The sequence below is a fragment of the Mytilus trossulus genome, unplaced genomic scaffold (assembly GCF_036588685.1).
Source record: "Mytilus trossulus isolate FHL-02 unplaced genomic scaffold, PNRI_Mtr1.1.1.hap1 h1tg000024l__unscaffolded, whole genome shotgun sequence".
Lineage (NCBI taxonomy): Eukaryota > Metazoa > Mollusca > Bivalvia > Mytilida > Mytilidae > Mytilus > Mytilus trossulus.
Window position 1 is genome coordinate 6,314,168 of NW_026963290.1, and position 21,942 is coordinate 6,336,109.

The 21,942-nt window shown below is 31.7% G+C and overlaps 2 protein-coding genes across 2 annotated transcripts in view; one reads left to right on the plus strand and one right to left on the minus strand.

Annotated features, from left to right (window-relative positions):
- Positions 1 to 527, plus strand: part of LOC134699075 (uncharacterized) — a 60,425-nt gene extending 59,898 nt beyond the window's left edge. The window contains exon 15 of the mRNA XM_063560762.1: positions 481 to 527. Coding sequence (XP_063416832.1) covers positions 481 to 527 — 47 coding nt within the window. The remainder of the gene's footprint in view (positions 1 to 480) is intronic.
- A 5,139-nt stretch (positions 528 to 5,666) lies between these two features.
- LOC134699076 (uncharacterized) lies at positions 5,667 to 20,394 on the minus strand. The gene is made up of 5 exons (XM_063560763.1): positions 20,335 to 20,394; positions 19,112 to 19,202; positions 16,661 to 16,858; positions 12,760 to 12,835; positions 5,667 to 5,786 (listed from the first exon to the last, which is right to left on the minus strand). Exons 1-5 carry the CDS (start codon positions 20,392 to 20,394, stop codon positions 5,759 to 5,761), a joined length of 453 nt encoding a protein of 150 aa, XP_063416833.1. The 3' UTR covers positions 5,667 to 5,758.
- Between the last annotated feature and the right edge of the window lie 1,548 nt (positions 20,395 to 21,942).

Here is a 21,942-nt window from a genome sequence, read left to right on the forward strand (position 1 = left end):
GCGTTTAAACACTAACAATCAATCAATCAATCTTCAGCTTGAGCATTGCATTCCTTGTGAAAGTAAATTCAGGCAATGGAAACTGCACATTTTTTTTTATCGTTTTCCAGTTTAACATGCATTATTTGTTAGTCTTGCTGTTCATCGACGTGCATGTAAAATTAAGATTGGAAATAGGAAATGTGTCAAAGAGACAACAACCCGACCAAAGAGCAGAAAACAGCCATTGTCTTCAAAACTGAGAGAAAATTTCGCACTCGGAGGCTTGGCTAATGAACAAAAATATGCACTAGTTCAGTGATAATGGACGTCATACTAAACTTCAGAATTTATAAAAAAAAAAACTAAAATTATAAATCACCGAGGTTCACTGAACTCGCTACAAAGTTTACAAAATAGAGATACATTATGTAAAGTGCGATGTTAAATTGTTGTTTATAAATTGTTTGTTACAAAGTTGTTTTCTCCTTTCTTTTTCAGAGATTTCTGATCTCCAGTCTTTTATAAATGGGGACATTAATTGCTAATGATTTGGTCAATATGTTCATTTTATTAATAAAAAATAAACTAGAATATTGATTAGTTGAAATATTCACATAGCAGAGAGAGAGAGAGGCAATACAAGTGGTGATTTTTTAAAATCCTTAGTCTTTCTTTAGTTTGTGTTTATGAATTTTCTTCACTATACATTTGTACCTTGGAGACTCTCGTATTTTTTCAAAGACAATATATATTTAAGAAGATGTTGTATGGTTTTGACGGAGACACCTGTCGAACCACGTCAGTAATTTTATATCAACGATTTCAACACATGGATAAGTCTTGTACGTGTACAAAAATGACGTCAGCATGAACATGAGAAGATTTTGTTATATGGTGCTGATTCTCGTAGTTGTAATTATATATTTCTATATGCACTTTTTGTTTTTAAATATTGCACTATAAAGATAAGAAGATGTTTATAATAACACATTTATCGTTTAAAGATAATACAAAATAGATAAGAGTTTTGTAGTTCGTTCTTAGGTTGTACTGTTACACCACTGTCCCAGGTAAAAGGCTGGGTTGGGATCCCGCTTAAATGTTTAACCCCGCCACATGCTCTGTGTATGTGCTTGTCTCAAGCCAGGAGCCTGTTAATCAGTGGTTGTCGTTCGTTGATGTGTTGAATATTTGTTTTTTGTTATTAATATAAATAAGCCGCTAGTTTTCTCGTTTGAATGGTTTTACTTTTGTCATTTCGGGGCCTTTTATAGCTGACTTTGCGATATGGGTTTTACTCATGGTTTAAGACCGTACTAGTGACATATACTTGTTGATTTATGTGTCACGTGGTCTCTTGTGGGAGAGTTGGCAATCATTCCACATCTTTTTGTGGTATTTATACTATTTACAGGTCACTGATACACATGATTAATGAAATTCGTACCGTAAACTAAAACATGAAACACTCTGAAATGAAAACAAAGAAAACCCAACTGTCTCATTTGTTTTACAACAATTAAAAACAATTATGAAAACCTTGAAAACAAAAATCGGTGACATTTTATTCTGATTGGATATGATCTCTTATTTCTAGATGCAACATGATTAGCAGAGTTGCAGAAAATGACAATTTTTATGTATTTCATTTGACCAGAAAAGGGTCAAAACTAGGATTTCAATCACTACTGGCAAGCACAATGCTACACAATCTAGGAGGTTGGTTAACCGCCCAAAAACTGACCTGATGAAAGGAAAGGTGTTAGCGCTAGTCTGACAAGCATTTCAGTTTGAGATGCTTTTAAAACTCCTGTCCATCAAACCTCTTTTTCTAAATTATTTATTTCAAAACTTTTGATTTTCAACCATGTATAACACCATTCCCCATAAGAAATTGAAAAATGCTCTTGCTATAAGTAAACAAAGAAACAAAACATGCTATCCAGAGGAACAAGTTATCAGTATTCTGGAGTTTCTTATGGACTACATTTTCATATTTATTGAAGTCTGAGGTAGACTTTTCGAACAATTTGTCGGCATTCCCATGGGAACGAATTTTGCGCCTTACCTTGTCTTTTTGTCTATTTTCATATGCTTCAGAGTTTCTTCAGACATTTGTCGAAAACGAGAAAATCAAAGAAAGCCGGATCATTTGATTTCACATTAAGGTATATTGATATTACTTTTTTATTAAAAAAAACTACCTGTTCTGCTTGGCACCATTAATATATAATCCAGAACTAGACACTAAAGAAGCAGCAGACACGGCTTTTTCCTCATTTTCAGATTTAAACCTCAAACTTGACCTGAGAGATTAAATACTAACCAGAATCTTTGACAAACTAAACGATTCCAACCTTAGTAGCAATATTCAATCATAACCTGCATATGAGATATTGTTTCCTACACATGCGGTATTCAAGAGTTAGCGGCTGCTATTAAGACTTTTTAAGACGATACCAGTGTCTGCGCAATAAGTTGAAAAACCTGGGTTAAGAAAAACGGCTTTATTCTTTTTTTTTTCATCAGAAAATAAGAAGACTTTGTTTGATAACTATTCCGTATAAACTTCACAATTCATACACGATGGTTTTGAAATATAAATACTAGGTACTTACGTTGTTTTTCATCTTAATACCATGTTATGCTGTTCTTTTATTGTTCTTTGTAAAGTTATTACTTTTTTACAGTTTGATAATTTAATTTTAGATGTAACGAGTCTTCTGATTGGCTAACGTCGTTTTGTTAATCATATCATAGACACAATTTTGGCATTTGACTATGACGTCATCAACGTTTTTTAATGATTTACTCTGGTTTTATATGGAATTCAGAATTAAAATATAAGGAATAACTGTAATATTGTGTCAGTCTATTCGAAATAAAAAATAAAAAATGTGATGCACACTGTTAAATAACCCGATAGGTATATTATTCACTGTGCACCACGTTTTTTTTTTGTTAGTTCTTCATTCATGTCATTGGCAGAAAAAAATATTACAGTCATTCCTTCAATGCTTCTTTTTTGGCGTGAGTCGGTACTTCCTGTTATTTTATTATTGTGTTGTAGTAAATTTGTGTATTCGTGTCTTTCATTGTGTTTATGTGGCATTTACTTTTTCCTGGTGACATATTTGTTTGTTTTATAGAGATTATTACACAATGTTGATTGCTGTATTCAAATTTTGACAAGTTTACATATAATGTCTGTTTGTTTTGTTCACACAATGTTTTCAATATCATGACATTTTATGCGAATATGATACAAGTGACAGGTCAAACATCATCAGAAACAAGATTAGATTCAACCATTATCTACGTAAAGAATTGACTGTACCAACTGCAAGTGTCAAATATGAGGGTTGCTATCATTCGTTCGATGTGTTTCAGCTAGCTTTTGATTTTGCCATGTGATAAGAGAATTTCATCGGTGGCCTTGAGCTGTTTTATTCTATGTTACTTTTGGGAAATGTTTTTAGAAATTCAAATGTGACTTTGGCTAAGTCGGCTGATGTGCTGGTTTAAGTTGTTTCATGTTATGTATCCGTTTTTATTCTGTAGTTAGTCATCACTTCGGTTTTGTCATGTGTATCTATTATATAGTCATTTTATAAAATTTACTGTTTGCAAAAGTATGAATTATTCCAAATTATAAGGAGGTTCCTTACCCAGGCAGAAAACTTTTTGGAACATTTGGTCAGCAATGCTCTTCAACTTTGTACTTGCTTCATCTGATCGTCACTGGAAAGTCTTATGTGGACGAAACGCACGTATCACGTATTAAATTTTAAACCTGCTACCTTTTGTTAGCTATTATTCGTGTGTTTCTCTGTCCTATATATTTCTCCAATTTATAATTGTAATCTTGGCATGTAATGCTGTCATTTCAGAGTTATATTTAAAATTGCCATTAAAGCGGTAGGTTTGGCATGCCACAAAACCAGGTTCAACCCATCATTTTTTTTCTTAAAATGTCCTGTACCAAGTCAGGAAAATGGCCATTGCTATAAACAGTTCGTTTCTGGTGTGTGTTACATTTTAATGTAGTGTTTCTGTTGTGTCGTAGTTTGTCTTTTATATTTGATGCGTTTCCCTAAATTTTAGTGTGTAACCCGGATTAGGTTTTTTTTTTAAATATATTTATAAATTTCGAACAGGGGTATACTACTGTTGCCTTTATTTATGCTCTAAGGTCAGGTTGTTGTCTCTTTGCCTGATAGTTTTATTAGCAAAAAAAAACCAGGTTTAATCCTTAATTTTTTACATTCGAAAATACGTATTTGAAGTCAGAAATATATATGACAGTTGTCATTCATTCGTTTGATTGTTTTAGCTTTTGATTTTGCCATTTGCGTAGGTACTTTTCGTTTAGAATATTCCTCTGAGTTCGCTATTTGTGTTATTTATTTTTTCTGTTCTTATAATGGTACTATAAAGAAGATTTCATTAACCAACGATTTAATTTAAATCCAGCAAAAACCTTAAAACAATAACTGTTAAAAGTCTGAATTTTTTTCGATCCCCAAAAAGTCAAGTCATACACATTTTGAAAGTAGCATGAATGGCAAATGTATCTATGTTCGTGTTTTGATATTTTGCTGTGAATATAACATTGTAATACGTTCATTGAAATCTAAGAATATAATGTAAAACTCTAGCATATTGAGTCAAAGAAGGAATGCAAACCCGATAAAGAGGACCCAACAAAACATCCTTTGCAAGTAAAAGCCACAATAAGGAATAATATACATTCCACATATCATAAACTTTGGTTCAAAAACTAGATACTCATTAGCAGGGTTTCCTCTGGGTCAATTATTTTTTTCGCCACCTCTTTCGCCAAAACAATATATTTTTCGCCACTTTATAATTTTTTTCGCCAAGTAACACAAAAATATATATTTTTTAAAATTTTCTTTTTTTTCCAGCCCCCCCCCCCCCCCTCCTTAATAAGAAGTGTTTTTTTTTTATAACAAAAGCATCTTATCACTTGGAATTGATCCCTCGTGTAAGGTGTAGTCATTACATTTAAGGCTTGCTCTCATGCCAACCTTTTGAATAGAATTCTGCATAACGAGTTTTCTTTTCTAGACCATCGTAAATAAGTAAAACTATACGATTGAAACACGTGTGTCACTGAAACGACGTTGAAATACCCACTCAAATCAAAGATCTAATGAAAGTTGAATAATAAAGTTTTAAATCAGAGACCTTTCTTGCTTTTGAACATTTTTCGTCATAACAACAATTTTCTTTTCTGGACTTTCATTAAAAGAAGGAGAGGAAGCGTAAAAATATTGCTTCAAACACGTGCGTCGCAAAGTGGTTAATAAAATCCCTATTGTGACATGTGACAGAAGCCATTTAACCCTATCATTTTGTCATATCATACAATCACAACACCTTTATTAATTAGTCCTTTGATGTCGATAGCTATGAATGCAATCAGCTGATTATTGATTTTCTGTCAAAATCTTAACGAGTTCAAGGTGAATTCCGAGTATTGTTTGATCGGTAAAGTCAGAGAAACCCGAAAAAAGTAAATAAACAAGATGGGTGAAAATAAATCGTTATATATATTTCTTTCGCCAAATTCTTTCGCCAATGACGAATTGTAATCGCCAAAATTATTATTTTTTCGCAAATTGCGAAAATGGCGACCGCCAGCGGAAACCCTGCTCATTAGCAATTTTATTAATGAGGTCTCATTCAATGTCGCAGAAGGTCAATCTTAATCTTATCATTTTATTTCTATAAACCTATTGACTGCATCTGGTCATCCTATAAGATGAGACCCACTGTGTCTGAAAATATAGGAGAACACTTGAATGATCATAAAAGAATTAGTATGACACTTTGTCAACGTGCTATACAGTAGCAAACTAACACAAACACTTTTGACGTGAATATCATATTGTTTGAAATTATAAGATCCTCCAATTCATCTTTTTGTCATTAATCGATGCAGAAAGTTATTTGAAATGTCTATTAATAGTGAAATTAAAAAGAGAAGCCATCATTCAGATACTTTCATTGATGCATGGTTTTGCAGCTCGTCATTAAGACATAGAAGATCATAACATGAAGCAGAGATGGTGTTCGACACAAAATACGGCGAATTGGTCAGTATGTTTTACTTAAAAGCAGAGGTTATGTATAATTTGGTAAGACCTAGGAAATATTTGTTAGTGTCTCACAGACAAAATGAAGTCCTTTTTTATTCACATGTTTCATTGACATATGCAAAACGTATAAGGAACCTTAATACTGTTTTCCTTCACTGCCGCGCTGACGCGTTGGATAGACAACGTAATCAACACTAATGCTGCTACTTCGTATATTAATGAATTTAATGATTTTGTTGATCACTTCAATAGTTACAGTTGGGTGCAGGCATTACATAAAGTAAACGCAAGTTAACGCCGCGTGCACATATTTCGTTAGTTAACTTCAAATTTCCCGTTTACTAGTAAACGCCCGTTTACTATAATTACGTTAACGCGGTCAAAATGGAAATTTCTAATGTCTACCCGAGTAAACGGGCGTTTACTTTGTGTCCGTTTAGTCAGTAGTAAACGGGCGTTTACTTCATTTTCACGTGCACTTAAAAGTAAACGGGCGTTTACTACAGATTTTAAAAGTGTATTTTTACGTGCACTTGAAAGTAAACGCGCGTTTACTTTTCGCGTTAACTGATTAGCTAAATTTAGAAATAAACTTCAAGTTAATTTGCTTATTTATTTTATAAAAACGACCTTTAGTCTTTGTATTTTACGTATATGTGTTTTAAACCAGAACAATTAAAAAAACTCTTTTAATTCGAATATTATTTTTTTTTCAATCACACACAATCAGTTCCATTAAGTCCATTATTTTTACTTATTAGCAGATTTTCTATATTTTCTTTTCAAAAATTACATGTACAAATATCGATACGGAAAGAAAGGTTATCCGAGACATCGGAAACATATTTTTATATGATGGGATATACACATCATGGTTTACGTTGTTTCTTTCCCCATTTTTAATTGTCTCTTCGAATTCCTAACTTTAACTCGGTGCATTTAATACATAATTTTTAATTGAAATTCCCCTCGTTTGTCTTGGATTAACATGATTTAAGCTTCAGTTTTGACAAATAATCAAACGTAAATTGTACAGGGGTAATAATAAAGTGTAACATAAGTATGTACGTCATTCGTACCAATCCGTCAATTTAAATGTTCAAATATTGCGATCCTTTGCATGGATTTATAACTGATTTACTATTCAGCTATATAGAGTGCTAATATGGTCTGTGTTGGTTGTTCCCGACAAATAATTTTATAATACGAGTCAGTCGTGTGAAAACTACTGAAATTTGTTTCAATTCAATAGTTTGAATCCAAAAAGGACATGCTGAAACTCTAAATTGACATGATTGATACCAACAATTTTTTTTAGTCATAGCTAATCAAAAATTGCTACCTTTCAGTTTTATATAATACAATCAATCATTAAATTAAAATATAACTCATTTACTATGCAGGCAGCTATATAGATTTACATAAAAAAAGTGCTAATATGGTCAGTTATGGTTGTTGGGGACAAATAATTTTATTATATGAATCAGTCTGAGGTATGAAAAATACTGAGTTTTGTTTACAATTCATTATTTTGAATAAAAAAAAATACAGTGTGGCACTCTAAATTGATGCGAACCCATTTTTTTATTCATACTGTTCCAATATTGCTACCGTTTAATTTATACAATCAATCTTTACATGAAAATACAACGTCTTTACTATGCCACTATATAGATTTACATTATAAAGTGCTTATATGGTCAGTTTTGGTTGATGCGGACAACTAATTTTATAATACGAGTCAGTCTGAGGTATGAAAACTACTTAAATTGGTTTACGATTCAATAATTTGTATAAAAAAGTACATGCTGGCACTCTAAATTGATGCGAATTAAATTTTTTTAATTTGTATTCAAATATTGCTACCTTTTATATAATACAATCAATCCTTACATGAAAATATAACTCATTTACTATGTGGCTTTATAGATTTACATAATAAAATGCTAATACGGTCAGTTTTTGTTGTTGCGAAACAAATGGATTTATAATATGAGTCAGTATTAGGTATGAAAACTACTCAAATTGGTTTACGATTCAATAATTTGTATAAAAAAGTACATCTAAATTGATGAGAACCAAATTTTTTATAGTCATAATATTCAAATATTGCTACTTTTCATATAATACAATCAATCCTTACATGAAAATATAACTCATTTACCATATTGCTATATAGACTTATATAATAAAGTGCTTATATGGTAAATTTTGGTTGTTGCGAACAAATAATTTATTATATGAGTCTGTCTGAGGTATGAAAACTACTGAATTTTGTTTACAATTCAATATTTTGAATAAAAAAAGGACATGCTGGAACTCTAAATTGATGAGAACAAAACTTTTTAGTTATAATATTTAAATATTGCTATCTTTTGTATTATACAATCAATTCTTATAACTCAATTACTATGTGACTATATAGATTTACATAATAAAATGCTAATATGGTCAGCTTTGATTGTTGCTAAACAAATAATTTTATAATGAGAGTCAGTCTGAGGTATGAAAACTACTTAAATTGGTTAACGATTCAATAATTTGTATAAAAAAGTACATGCTGGCACTCTAAATTGATGCAAACACATTTGTTTTAGTCATAATATTCAAATTTTGCTACCTTTTATATAATACAATCAATCCTAACATGAAAATATAACTCATTTACTATGTGACTATATAGATTTACATAATAAAATGCTTATATGGTCCATTTTGGTTGTTGCGACAAATAATTTTATTATATGAGTCAGTCTGAGGTATGAAAACTACTTAAATTGGTTTATGATTCAATAATTTGTATAAAAAAGTACATGCTGTCACTCTAAATTGATTCAAACCAATTTTTTTTAGTCATAATAATCACATATTGCTACCTTTTATATAATACAATCAATTATTACATGAAAATATAACTAATTTACCATATGGCTATATAGACTTATATAATAAAGTGCGTATATGGAAAGTTTTGGTTGTTGCGGACAAATAATTTTATTATATGAGTCAGTCTGAGGTATGAAAACTACACAAATTGGTTTACAATTCAATAATTTGTATAAAAAAGTACATGCTGGCACTCTTAATTGATGGGAACCAATTTTTTGTAGTCATAATATTCAAATTTTGCTACCTTTTATATAATACAATCAATCCTTACATAAAAATATAACTCATTTACCATATGGCTATAAAGATTTACATGATAGAATGTTTATATGGTCAGTTTTGGTTGTTGCTGACAAATAATTTTATATATATGAGTCAGTCTGAGGTATGAAAACTACTGAATTTTGTTTACGATGCAATATTTTGAATAAAAAAGGGACATGCTGGCACTCTAAATTGATGCGAACAAATTTTTTTAGTCATAATATTCAAATATTGCTACCTATTTTATTATACAATCAATCCTTACATGAAAATATAACTCATTTCTATGCGGCTATATAGATTTACATAATAAAATTCTTATATGGTCCATTTTGGTTGTTGCGACAAATGATTTTATTATATGAGTCAGTCTGAAGTGTGAAAACTACTGAATTTTGTTCACGATTCAATATTTTGAATAAAAAAAGGACATGCTGGCACTCTAAATTGATGCAAACAAAATTTTTTAGTCATAATATTCAAATATTGCTACCTATTTTATTATACAATCAATCCTTACATGAAAATATAACTCATTTACTATGCGGCTATATAGATTTACATAATAAAATGCTTATATGGTCCATTTTGGTTGTTGCGACAAATAATTTTATATATATGAGTCAGTCTGAGGTATGAAAACTACTGAATTTTGTTTTGGATGCAATATTTTGAATAAAAAGGGACATGCTGGCACTCTAAATTGATGCGAACAAAATTTTTTAGTCATAATATTCAAATATTGCTACCTATTTTATTATACAATCAATCCTTACATGAAAATATAACTCATTTACTATGCGGCTATATAGATTTACATAATAAAATGCTTATATGGTCCATTTTGGTTGTTGCGACAAATAATTTTATTATATGAGTCAGCCTGAGATATGAAAACTATTGAATTTTGTTAACGATTCAATATTTTGAATAAAAAAAGGACATGCGGGCACTCTTAGTTGATGCGAACACAATTTTTAGTCATAATATTCAAATATTGCTACCTATTTTATTATACAATCAATCCTTACATAAATATTTATCATTTCAATGCAGCTATATAGATTTACATAATAAAATGCTTATATGGTCCATTTTGGTTGTTGCGACAAATAATTTTATTATATGAGTCAGTCTGAAGTGTGAAAACTACTGAATTTTGTTCACGATTCAATATTTTGAATAAAAAAAGGACATGCTGGCACTCTAAATTGATGCAAACAAAATTTTTTAGTCATAATATTCAAATATTGCTACCTTTTTTATTATACAATCAATCCTTACATGAAAATATAACTCATTTACTATGCGGCTATATAGATTTACATAATAAAATGCTTATATGGTCCATTTTGGTTGTTGCGACAAATAATTTTATTATATGAGTCAGTCTGAGGTATGAAAACTACTGAATTTTGTTTACGATGCAATATTTTGAATAAAAAGGGACATGCTGGCACTCTAAATTGATGCGAACAAAATTTTTTAGTCATAATATTCAAATATTGCTACCTATTTTATTATACAATCAATCCTTACATGAAAATATAACTCATTTACTATGCGGCTATATAGATTTACATAATAAAATGCTTATATGGTCCATTTTGGTTGTTGCGACAAATAATTTTATTATATGAGTCAGCCTGAGATATGAAAACTATTGAATTTTGTTAACGATTCAATATTTTGAATAAAAAAAGGACATGCGGGCACTCTTAGTTGATGCGAACACAATTTTTAGTCATAATATTCAAATATTGCTACCTATTTTATTATACAATCAATCCTTACATGAAAATATAACTCATTTCTATGCGGCTATATAGATTTACATAATAAAATGCTTATATGGTCCATTTTGGTTGTTGTGACAAATAATTTTATTATATGAGTCAGTCTGAAGTGTGAAAACTACTGAATTTTGTTCACGATTCAATATTTTGAATAAAAAAAGGACATGCTGGCACTCTAAATTGATGCAAACAAAATTTTTAAGTCATAATATTCAAATATTGCTACCTATTTTATTATACAATCAATCCTTACATGAAAATATAACTCATTTACTATGCGGCTATATAGATTTACATAATAAAATGCTTATATGGTCCATTTTGGTTGTTGCGACAAATAATTTTATTATATGAGTCAGTCTGAGGTATGAAAACTACTGAATTTTGTTTACGATGCAATATTTTGAATAAAAAGGAACATGCTGGCACTCTAAATTGATGCGAACAAAATTTTTTAGTCATAATATTCAAATATTGCTACCTATTTTATTATACAATCAATCCTTACATGAAAATATAACTCATTTACTATGCGGCTATATAGATTCACATAATAAAATGCTTATATGGTCCATTTTGGTTGTTGGGACAAATAATTTTATTATATGAGTCAGTCTGAGATATGAAAACTATTGAATTTTGTTAACGATTCAATATTTTGAATAAAAAAAGGACATGCGGGCACTCTTAGTTGATGCGAACACAATTTTTAGTCATAACATTTAAATATTGCTACCTTTTTTATTATACGATCAATTGTTATATCAAAATATAACTCATTTACTATGCCGGCTATATAGATTTACATAATAAATTACTTATATGGTCAGTTTTTGTTGTTGCGAACAAATAATTATATATTACGAGTTAGTATGATGTTTGAAAACTACTGAATTTTGTTTACTATTCAATATTTTAAATAAAAAGAGGTTATGGCCTTCAGACTGGTACAAAAATTGCTTTCAATTGTATTTTATGGTCAACTATGGCATAAAAATATAACTGAATTACTTCTATATAGAATAAGATAACTTGTTAAAGGGTAAATATTGTCAGTTTTTGTTAATGATATCAAATAATTTTGTTTTTCGAGTCAGTCTGTCTAAGATGAGAAAACTGTTTGATTTTGGTGAGGATTAAATTACATGTATTTGAAGAAACATACTTAAACTATTATTAGCGAAGAACAAGAAATTTAATATAGTTATTGTTCAATTAAATAAAAATGTGTGACATTTTTAAATAACCGTAATCGTCAATATGTCAAGCCGAAATGACTAGTTGGTCAATTAATTTTGATGTTCCTTATCATTTCATATTATAGGTCAGTGTATCCAGGTTACGATGACAATCTGCGTTAACGGGCGTTTACTACAAACAGTAAACGCGCGTTTACTTATTTAGTTATAATAGAGGACGCGCAGTTTTCCACGTTAACGCGGAGGTAAACGGGAAAGTAAACGCCCGTTTACTCTTTAAAAAATTAGAAGACGCGCCGTTTTTGCGTTAACGCGGAGGTAAACGCGAAAGTAAACGCCCGTTTACTTTTAATGTCTACTGCAATTTTGGAGTTAACGCACAGTTAACGCGGCGTTTACATGAAGTGCACGCGAGTAAACGCCGCGTTAACTTTTTCGGCCCGTCTACATGTAATGCTTGGTCTGCACCCAACTGTACGTAAGAATAACATAATATCTACTTACCCGGAGTCTTTCATCTCACAGATATACATGTTTTTAGGAGAGTCACATTTCACGTCGTCCCAATTACTGTCAGAGTCTTAAAAAAAATAAAACCGTAAAAATACATTTGTTGTCTTATCTGAACCTGTAAGAATCTAGCAGGCTCAATAAAAAAAATCCAGGTTTTTCGCGAGTACAGATCAGTTTGTATTCTGTATGTTTATAGCGTTAAATCTTGCAATTTCATTTATTTAAATCATTTCCTTTAAAATATTTGATAATAAGCGTTCTTGATGTAGACAAATTAAGAATGCTATTCAGATGCATACAATGCATATACTGTTATTTTTAATTAGTTGGCATTATGTCAACACTACTGCTGTTCGGACTAAAAGTCCCCGAAAGTATAGCCCGGTAGTGAAAATATTGGTTCTAGTATGATTTGTTAAAATTCTTTCTTAATTGTCTCTATATAAATAATAAACAATTTCGAAGCTGAGATCTTGAATCTCAAGAGGAATATCGTATTGCACAAATGTTAGTGTGGAAACTGTTTCTTTAACGATTTTCAGACGATAGGCAGACAAATGTAAGTTTTCTTTACTAAAGTGTTCATTCAACTTTCAATATGAAATCGTCAGACAAGCTTTTTGTTAGTTGAAAAAGTTAATAAAAAATACAACGATTATAAAAAGTAAGATAAAAAATACTGAACTAAGAGGATCATTAATTCGTAAAGTCCATAATCACAAAAATCAAATAACAAAACAAATTAAAAACGAATGGACAAGAACTGTCATATTCCTGACTTGGTACAGGCATTCTCAAATGTAGAAAATGGTGGATTTTTTGTACAAAAAATGCGCGTTAATAATTTATAATCCAGTCTTTCAGGAGCAGTTCAAATAAGGATATGTTTTAGAGAAACATTGACTGAGATCCAAAAATACCGAAAGATTAACAGTGGTTTCGAAGCCATCTGTTGGTGCTATAATAGGTCAGATCGGGTTGAAGTTTGCCTGATACGTCCACAAATAAGTTATTTTATAAAGGACATAAACATTTAAGTGGTCACCACATGTTCCACAGCACCATAAAACCAATGGTTCTCAAAAATAGCCACAGGAGTATTGATTAAGATGGAATATTTTGACATTTTTCACTAATAATTATAGATCATTGTTGGTAATTATATCACTCTACTGGCTGAAAAAGGAAATTATCAGTCAGTAAGATCAAAGTTAAATTTAAAAAATTTAAAACCGATGCTTAATAATAAAAAAAAAATGATTTCTGATAGTGTACATTATTTTAAGGTTTTAAGGAATGTGTAACCAATTACATTCGTCGGACTTATTGTATTTTATAAACTTGTTTGGTGTTTATCGACTTATGTCTTGTCTAATGTATTTATATTAACATCAGAAACATCGATAGAGGCTGAGATATATTCACCATTTGTCTAAAATAAAATCATTCCAGATTGTCTTATGACTATAGAATCTGTCTATCGTTGAAAGTACAGTAAATAAAGGCAACAGTAGTGAACCGTTGTTTCAAAGTCATATATCAAGTGAGAGAGAAAACGATCCGGGTTACAAACTAAAACCGAGGGATACAGATCAATCTTATGAGGAGAAGAACCCAGAACAGAAACACTAAAGTACAACAGAACACCAAATGACAATGAAACACACAGAGAAACGAACTTCAAGATATTAGCTGATATTTTCCTGACGTGGTACAGGACATTTTAAGAAATAATGATGGGTTGAACCTGGATTTGGTTATTTTGATCTATAAACAGCCGTTTTATCATTTTGTAACTTTTCATTTTACTATATTTGATGTTTACTATTATATATCTACCACCTAATATACATGCATGAGGCTAGGAATGCCATTCACCGTCTAACATCAAGCGGTTATTTTCAGCTATCGTCAAACTGGTAACATTTTACCGAGATTCGTCAAAATATCCTTATCGTGATTTGTGAAAATATCCTTATCGGGATTTGTCAAAATATCCTTATCGTTATTCGTCAAAATATCCTTTTCGTGATTCGTCCGAGGTCTCAAATAAATCTTATTCTACTTTCCGCTATATTGGGTATGTTCTTTCACTAAATAATTCAAGATTTGGTGACTATGTTGAACGCATTTATCCTATCGAACTAGAGATACAGGATACTACAGATACAGTTAAGTCGGCTTCATATCTTGACTTACATCTAAAAATTGACAATGAGGGTTGGTTGAAAACAAAACTTTACGAGAAAAGAGATGATTTAAACTTTTCAATAGTGAACTTTCCATATCTAAGTAGCAACATTCCAGCAGCACCTGCATACGGGGTATATATCTCCCAATTGATACGATATTCCCGTGCTTGCATTTCCTATCATGATTTTCTGGATAGAGGGTTGCTACTCACAAGGAAGCTATTAAACCAAGAGTTCCAAATGGGGAAGTTGAAATCATCCCTTTGTAAATTTTACGGACGCCATCACGAGTTGATTCACCGTTATGGAATAACCGTTTCACAAATGATATCGGATATGTTCCTTACGTCGTAACTGCAATCCCCTTCCCTTTCATGATGAGGACGTTAAATCAGATGCCTTGTGAAGAGAGAATTCCGTGATCTTTTTACGTTAATAACCCTTGTAACAACCCATTGATGGGTCCATAAATAGCATATGTCAAAGACTAACTTTCAGCCCTATGCAATCTGCCATTCCCGTGGTAGTCTAAATTTCTTCGACCTTCATCCAAGACGGCATCTGATGCAAGACTTACCTACTGTATCTATATGTTTACTGGTCATACAAATATAAATAATAAATTAATAATGAGGAACGAATGTAAATGAGACACTTTCCACAAGAGTGTAACTGACACAGAATATTAATATTATTGATCATCAAACGGTATTTTACAGTGATCAATGCCAATACCGCATAGTCTGCTATTAAAGGTCAGAAAGGACAATTGTAATTAATTTCAACAAGTCAACCAATGGCCTTTTTAGAGGACAAAAACAATAAATAACGAAAATAACACAGCAACAAAAGACAACCACTGAAATGCATGCTCCTGATTAGTCTTAGGCTTAGGCAATTACAGGATGTAGCGATGTTAAACATGTTAGCTGGCGTCCAATTCTCCCCTTACATGGGACAGTGGTGCAACAGTACAACATAAGAAAAGATTAAAAAATTAGTTGAAAAGGCTCAAGTGGATACAAATAAAAATAAATTGTACACCAAAAAGGTGAAGGTGGGAGGGAACTTGTACATCTTAAAAACAAACAGACACTAAATAAAAATCTGGGAGTAGTCGCAAGCAATAAAAGTTAGATCAAATTCAAACAAACAAAATAAATAAAAACATCATGCATCTAAGACTAATTTATCAGTAATTACACATCCAATATACAAAGGATTAAGTGTTTAGAAGTCTATTGTAAACAGCGTATTTTTTCTTATGTTGTTATAACAAGGTGGTCAGATTATTTTTGATCTCGATGATTTTATATATTTAGACGAATTTATGACAGTTTTTTTTTCGAAATAAAAGATGGTCTGAAATATTAAATCGAGGAAAATAAATGAAGCAGAAACAAAACAATTCAACAGTTTCGAATAACCTTATCTGAACATGTATGGATATCAGTCTATACAGTTACCAATATTCTTGGGATGGATTTTTTTAAATGATAATTTCTCCATTAAGCGGTTGAACTATGAAAAGAAGCTTTGAATTTAAGTTTCGAACTTAGTAATACTTAAGATAAGACACGAACTATCGAAAGCAATATTGACCAGTAACATGGTCCGCCATCTTTGGATATACGTAACTGCAGTTACGTAGATCACATTTACTCCAGTGACAATACTAACTATGTTTTATGTGTACTTACCCCAGTCGTCTCTCACATTGATTGATAAACACTCCTGACGGTGATTATCATGTCGGTCAGGTTGACCTTTGCCGAACATCTCTGGGTAAACAACTTTCCCCGTACTCTCCCAGACCCAGTCGTAATCAAGATCGTGGTCAGTTGCTCCAAGATAGTAAATTGGTTTGTTGTCCCCAATAGGATGTGAAGTTGCATAACCTGTCAATATACTCTTTGATATTACAATCAAAGGATTCATTTCTTTACAGTTTTTCATATAGACTTAGCATTCTATTTTTTTATTACATTTGATTATACAGACTTAACAATTTATTGTATAGGCCGGCTTTTAAAATATACTTAAATCCTCCTTCATGTTAATATGTCTGTCTAGAAAGGAACTTTTACAAACAAAGCTTTTGTGTTATTGTATACGCTTTGTAGAATTATTGTGGTGTTTGTAGAAGATATTTTGGAAACCTATGATCAATATATTAACAAATAAATTGTCTCGGAGCAAATAAACTCATCATAGGTACAAGGTTTAATTTTTTGTATCTGCGCACGTCGTGCGTTTTTTCTTTTTTAAATTTTAAAAGGCTAATTTTTTTTTTAGATCATTTATATTTGACCTAGTTTTTAAATTGCATTAGAATAGATTTTATGGTCTCATTCACAATTACCTCCAAATTCTTTGATTTGTTTTTTAATCAAAAAGTCATTTGTGAAATATTGATGCAAGCTAACATCTGTAGTCATTATATTCGTGATTATTTTTGCCCCAGCGAAAGAGTAGAAATTTAATGTTGGTCTTTACAATTACTGACAAGGTGAACACATTTATGTTGACCTACAATAGTTTATATCAACTTCTTATGATGTGTACTGCATACTTATCACAGGTACCTAAGAGAACCGTGGTGTAGTGGTTAGCGCATCGGGCTACACACACAATGGTTTCTGATTCGATACGCGTTCTTAGAATAAAAATATTGGACTGATTTGTCAGCTTTCCCTATACAGCATTACGAAGTATGGTGTTATGAAACGATGAAAGTCCGGCGGTAAGGGACGAAAATAAGCAGGCCCGTGTAAAGAGAGAGCAGTATAGATTGCCTTGTAGATTTCGAAAAATGAATAGACTAATGCCGCTTCAAAGTAGCACTTACAACTAAAAAGTGGAAGGAATAATTTCAGTAACTTGTTTCCCTATCCACTATGGATAAATATATATGAAACCTAAGTGACATTCAAATTCACGTGTGATGACAAACTGACAACTACATGTGACACCGCATGTGGAGCAGGATCTGCTTACCCTTACGGAGCACCTGAGATCACCCCTAGTTTTTGGTGGGGTTCGTGTTGTTTATTCTTTAGTTTTCTATGTTGTGTCATGTGTACTATTGTTTTTCTGTTTGTCTTTTTCAGTTTTAGCCATGGCGTTGTCAGTTTGTTTTAGATTTATGAGTTTGACTGTCCCTTTGGTATCTTTCGTCCCTCTTCTACACCGTATAAAAAGCTTACTACAAGACAAACATCAGGAAAGAAACTGATGTCTGATGAGTAACATCGATACCATATAAAAAGCGGAAGGATCTCATGTTCTCTTGAAGAGTTATGAATTCCTGTTCTACATATTACATCCTTCGTGTTGCTCATGTAAATACACTCGAGGTAATATAAATGGTTGTAGTTCACAATTTGCATTTACTTGATTCGTTTTATATACGATATGTTATCAATGCTGACTTGAACACATTTAACTAGATACCAGAGGGACAGTCCAACTCATAGATAGAAAATAAACTGACAACGCCATGGCTAACAAATAAACATAAAAACATACAAATAATACACATCACACAACATAGAAAACTAAAGACTTAGTAACACGAGACCAACAAAACCTTAAGGTGATCTAAGGTGCTCCGGAATGGTGAAATGGTCCTGCGCTACATGTTTAACATGATCATCACGACGAGTGCCATTAGAAGAACAGTGTCTGCTTTCCCTTCCTGATAAAATCACATGAGATGACACCAGCATTTGGTGGGGTTCTTGTTGTTAAGTTGAAATTATTCAATAATGTATATTGTATACTGTTGTTATTCAATTATCCTTTTTTCTTTTGCCATGGCTTTGTCGGTTTGTTTTCCTTTTTACTCATAATAGTAATCAAAGGTACCAGGATTATAATTTGATACGCCTGACGCGCGTTTTGTCTACATAAGACTCCGCCAGTGACGCCCAGATCGAAAAAGTTATAAAGCCAAAAAAGTACAAGTTGAAAAGCATTAAGGACTCAAAATCCAAAAAGTTGTGACAAACACGGCTAAGGTACTATATGCTTGGGATAGGAATATCCTTGTTTTTTCGAAAAATTCAAAGTTTTGTAAACAGGAAATTTATAAAATTTCGTTCGAATATAACTTTTGTATGTTTTGTCTCTCTTTTTGATAAGGATCTTACTGTGATCTTTCTTAATGAACCAGACTAGAAACCTGTGAGTATCAAGACTGTGGTCCTCTGCTAATTCGGCCCCAAGACGAAGACAACGGTCCTAGAAGGTAAAAGTAAAGTACTTAAAATTTGCTGTGAACTACATCTACATAAAACTAACACGAGTATACACTTTTTCTTGGGTTGATACTCTCTGCTACTTTTTTTAATGGCTTTGTTGAGTAGCACATCTTCCTACTATATTTATCACGTTTATATATAAAATCTATGAACAATTACTATATATACCAGAATGTCAGGAAGCATGATTTCATACTAAGTACTTTAAGCTTGCTTTCATCAACAGTTCAAACTTTCTTTGATGGAGTATGGTATTGTGTTTTTAGTTTTGATTGAACCATATTTTTTTTGTTATCTATATTTACCTTCAAATGAAGTGGATGTAGGCAACCAAAGACACCTATTTGGCCTTCAATACTGATGAAAAACAATACCGTACAGTATGAAGCAAGATCTGCTTACCCTTTTGCAGCTCCCGAAATCAACCCCAGTTCTTGGGTTGATTCATGTTGCTTAGTCTTGATATAACTATGTCGTGTCATGTGTTCTATTATTTGTCTTTCGTCTTTTTTTCTTTTTTAGCTATGGCGTTGTCAGTTTATTTTCGATCAATAAGTTTTACCGTTTCTCTGATATGTGTTTCGCCCCTCCATTACAATCTGAAATTCTTGATACAAAAACTCTATTTCTAAGCAGGATAAGAAGGGACGCTCTACCAAGGGAATAGACAGCAAACGCAATGTCTCTTGCATAGCGTATCACCCTGGGGAATACATGTACACATAATATATAGCTGTGACTGACATTTTGTGTGTTTAGCAATGAAAATTTTCACATCGTAAAATTTATTGACGCAAAACTTTGTTCTCAGGTAATCAATAGTTATCAAAGGCATCAGGATTATGATTTAATACGCCAAACGCGCGTTTCGTCTACAAAAGACGCTCAGTGATTGAAATTGTCCTGTTCTAGAAGTAAAAAAAGATATCAAGCAAATTTAACTATAGCATTGTTATCATGTATTTCAGGTTTATTTGGACAGATGCAATTACATTTTTTTTTAGCAAAATATTTTCTTGTTACACACAAATAAACTTATAAACAGAGATTATGTGAAGAAATAATAAACAAAAACCTCTAAGGTGAATTATAACAGAAAAAATCAATCAAACCTGATAAAAGCGAACACTATCTATATCAACAAAATGAACCACGTGGACTTCAACTGTCATACTCATATTCATGTAATGGTATAGGCAATAAATCAATTCTCACAAGATATAGTATTACAAATAATAAGCAAATTTCGATTCTGCTTTTCATCAAATCTTCCATTTAATTTGCTTACCCTAGCAGTGCGCCATGTTGTTCGTTCTCCAAAGATTTTAAAACATGACCCAGCGTGATAATGCCATCCACTATGACAACAACTATAACCTTTGGTTTTTAATGTAAAATACAGATACATTAATACATACACATATTGTGACTATCAAGTACTAGAATATAAAGGCTTTAATACATGCAAATCATCAAATGTGACTGTTATGCTGTTTGTATTTAGATTATAAAACTAGTAATTGGTAATCTTTCATCATATATATTATCGTTCGACTTTTGAAAGGAATCATCTAATAAAAAAAACTTATCTAACTACAGTAGGTAAGCAAATTATTCATGACTAAAAACAAACAAACGACTCCGGGTGCGGGAATTTCTCGCTACATTGAAGACCTGTTGGTGACCTTCTGCTGTTGTTTTTTTATTTGGTCGGGTTGTTGTCTCTTTGACACATTCCTTATTTCCATTCTCAATTCTATAAATAATCCTTTTCGTTGCTGGGGAAGGTATAATACAAATCTTAAAAAATGCACATTTCCAAGATATGGATTTTTTAACTTGAGTCAAACAGAATGAAAAAAGGAATATCACCAAAATACCGTACTCAGGGTGAAATTCAAAACGGAAAGTCCTTAACCAAAAGGCAAATTCAAAAGTTCAAACACATCAAACGAATGGATAACAACTGTTATACCCCCGTTTCTTATATAAAACGTAGTGGATTCAATCTGATTTTGTACAGTGGAGATCACTTCCAACTTTTCATCAAACGGCTAGAACGTATTTAGTCAGTTCTGCTGACAGTTTTACGCACGGTTAGAACTGATGTGTTCAGTTCTGCTGACAGTTCTACGCCTAGAACATATTTGGGTAGTTTTACCTAAAACAGTGTTATACAGTTCTACCCTAGACCTAATCATAACAGATCAACCTAGAACTGATTTGGTCAGTTCTACATAGTACTGATTATGACGAAACCTCTCACTTGTATGACGGCCGCAAACAAATCCATTATTTAGACAACGATGTAGGTACAAAACAAACAGAAACCATAAGGTAGAAAGTCAAAATTAGGGAACATCAGCCAATATTGTGTTATAATCTTAATCAGTAGAAAAACAAACAAATATGTTATTAAGTTAAACAAAAAGGCATATAGATAAAGTATTTAAAATAAAAGACAAGAAAACAAAAACTGACCATAACACAATGACGGTTGGTATAAGAACAGAGCCACGTCATGCATTACAAAGAAATACAATAAAAAGCATATAAACAAAGCACATTAAAAAATTTAACGACAAGATTACAAAAATTAACCATAGTACAAAACACAATGACAAGATGTATAAATACTGTGCCACGTCAAATGGGTATCATCCAAAACAAATAACTAAGCAGTAAAAATAATACTATAGAATGTTATTAAAGTGCTAAAC

Coding starts and splice junctions, on each gene's coding strand:
- LOC134699076 (XM_063560763.1), bottom strand. CDS start 20,394: ATGACAGTTGAAGTCCACGTGGTTCATTTTGTTGATATAGATAGTGTT. Junction 12,836..16,660: donor CAATGTGAGAGACGACTGGG/GTAAGTACACAT, acceptor ATTTTTTTTAAG/ACTCTGACAGTAATTGGGAC. Junction 5,787..12,759: donor TGTGAGATGAAAGACTCCGG/GTAAGTAGATAT, acceptor CTATATTTTCAG/ACACAGTGGGTCTCATCTTA.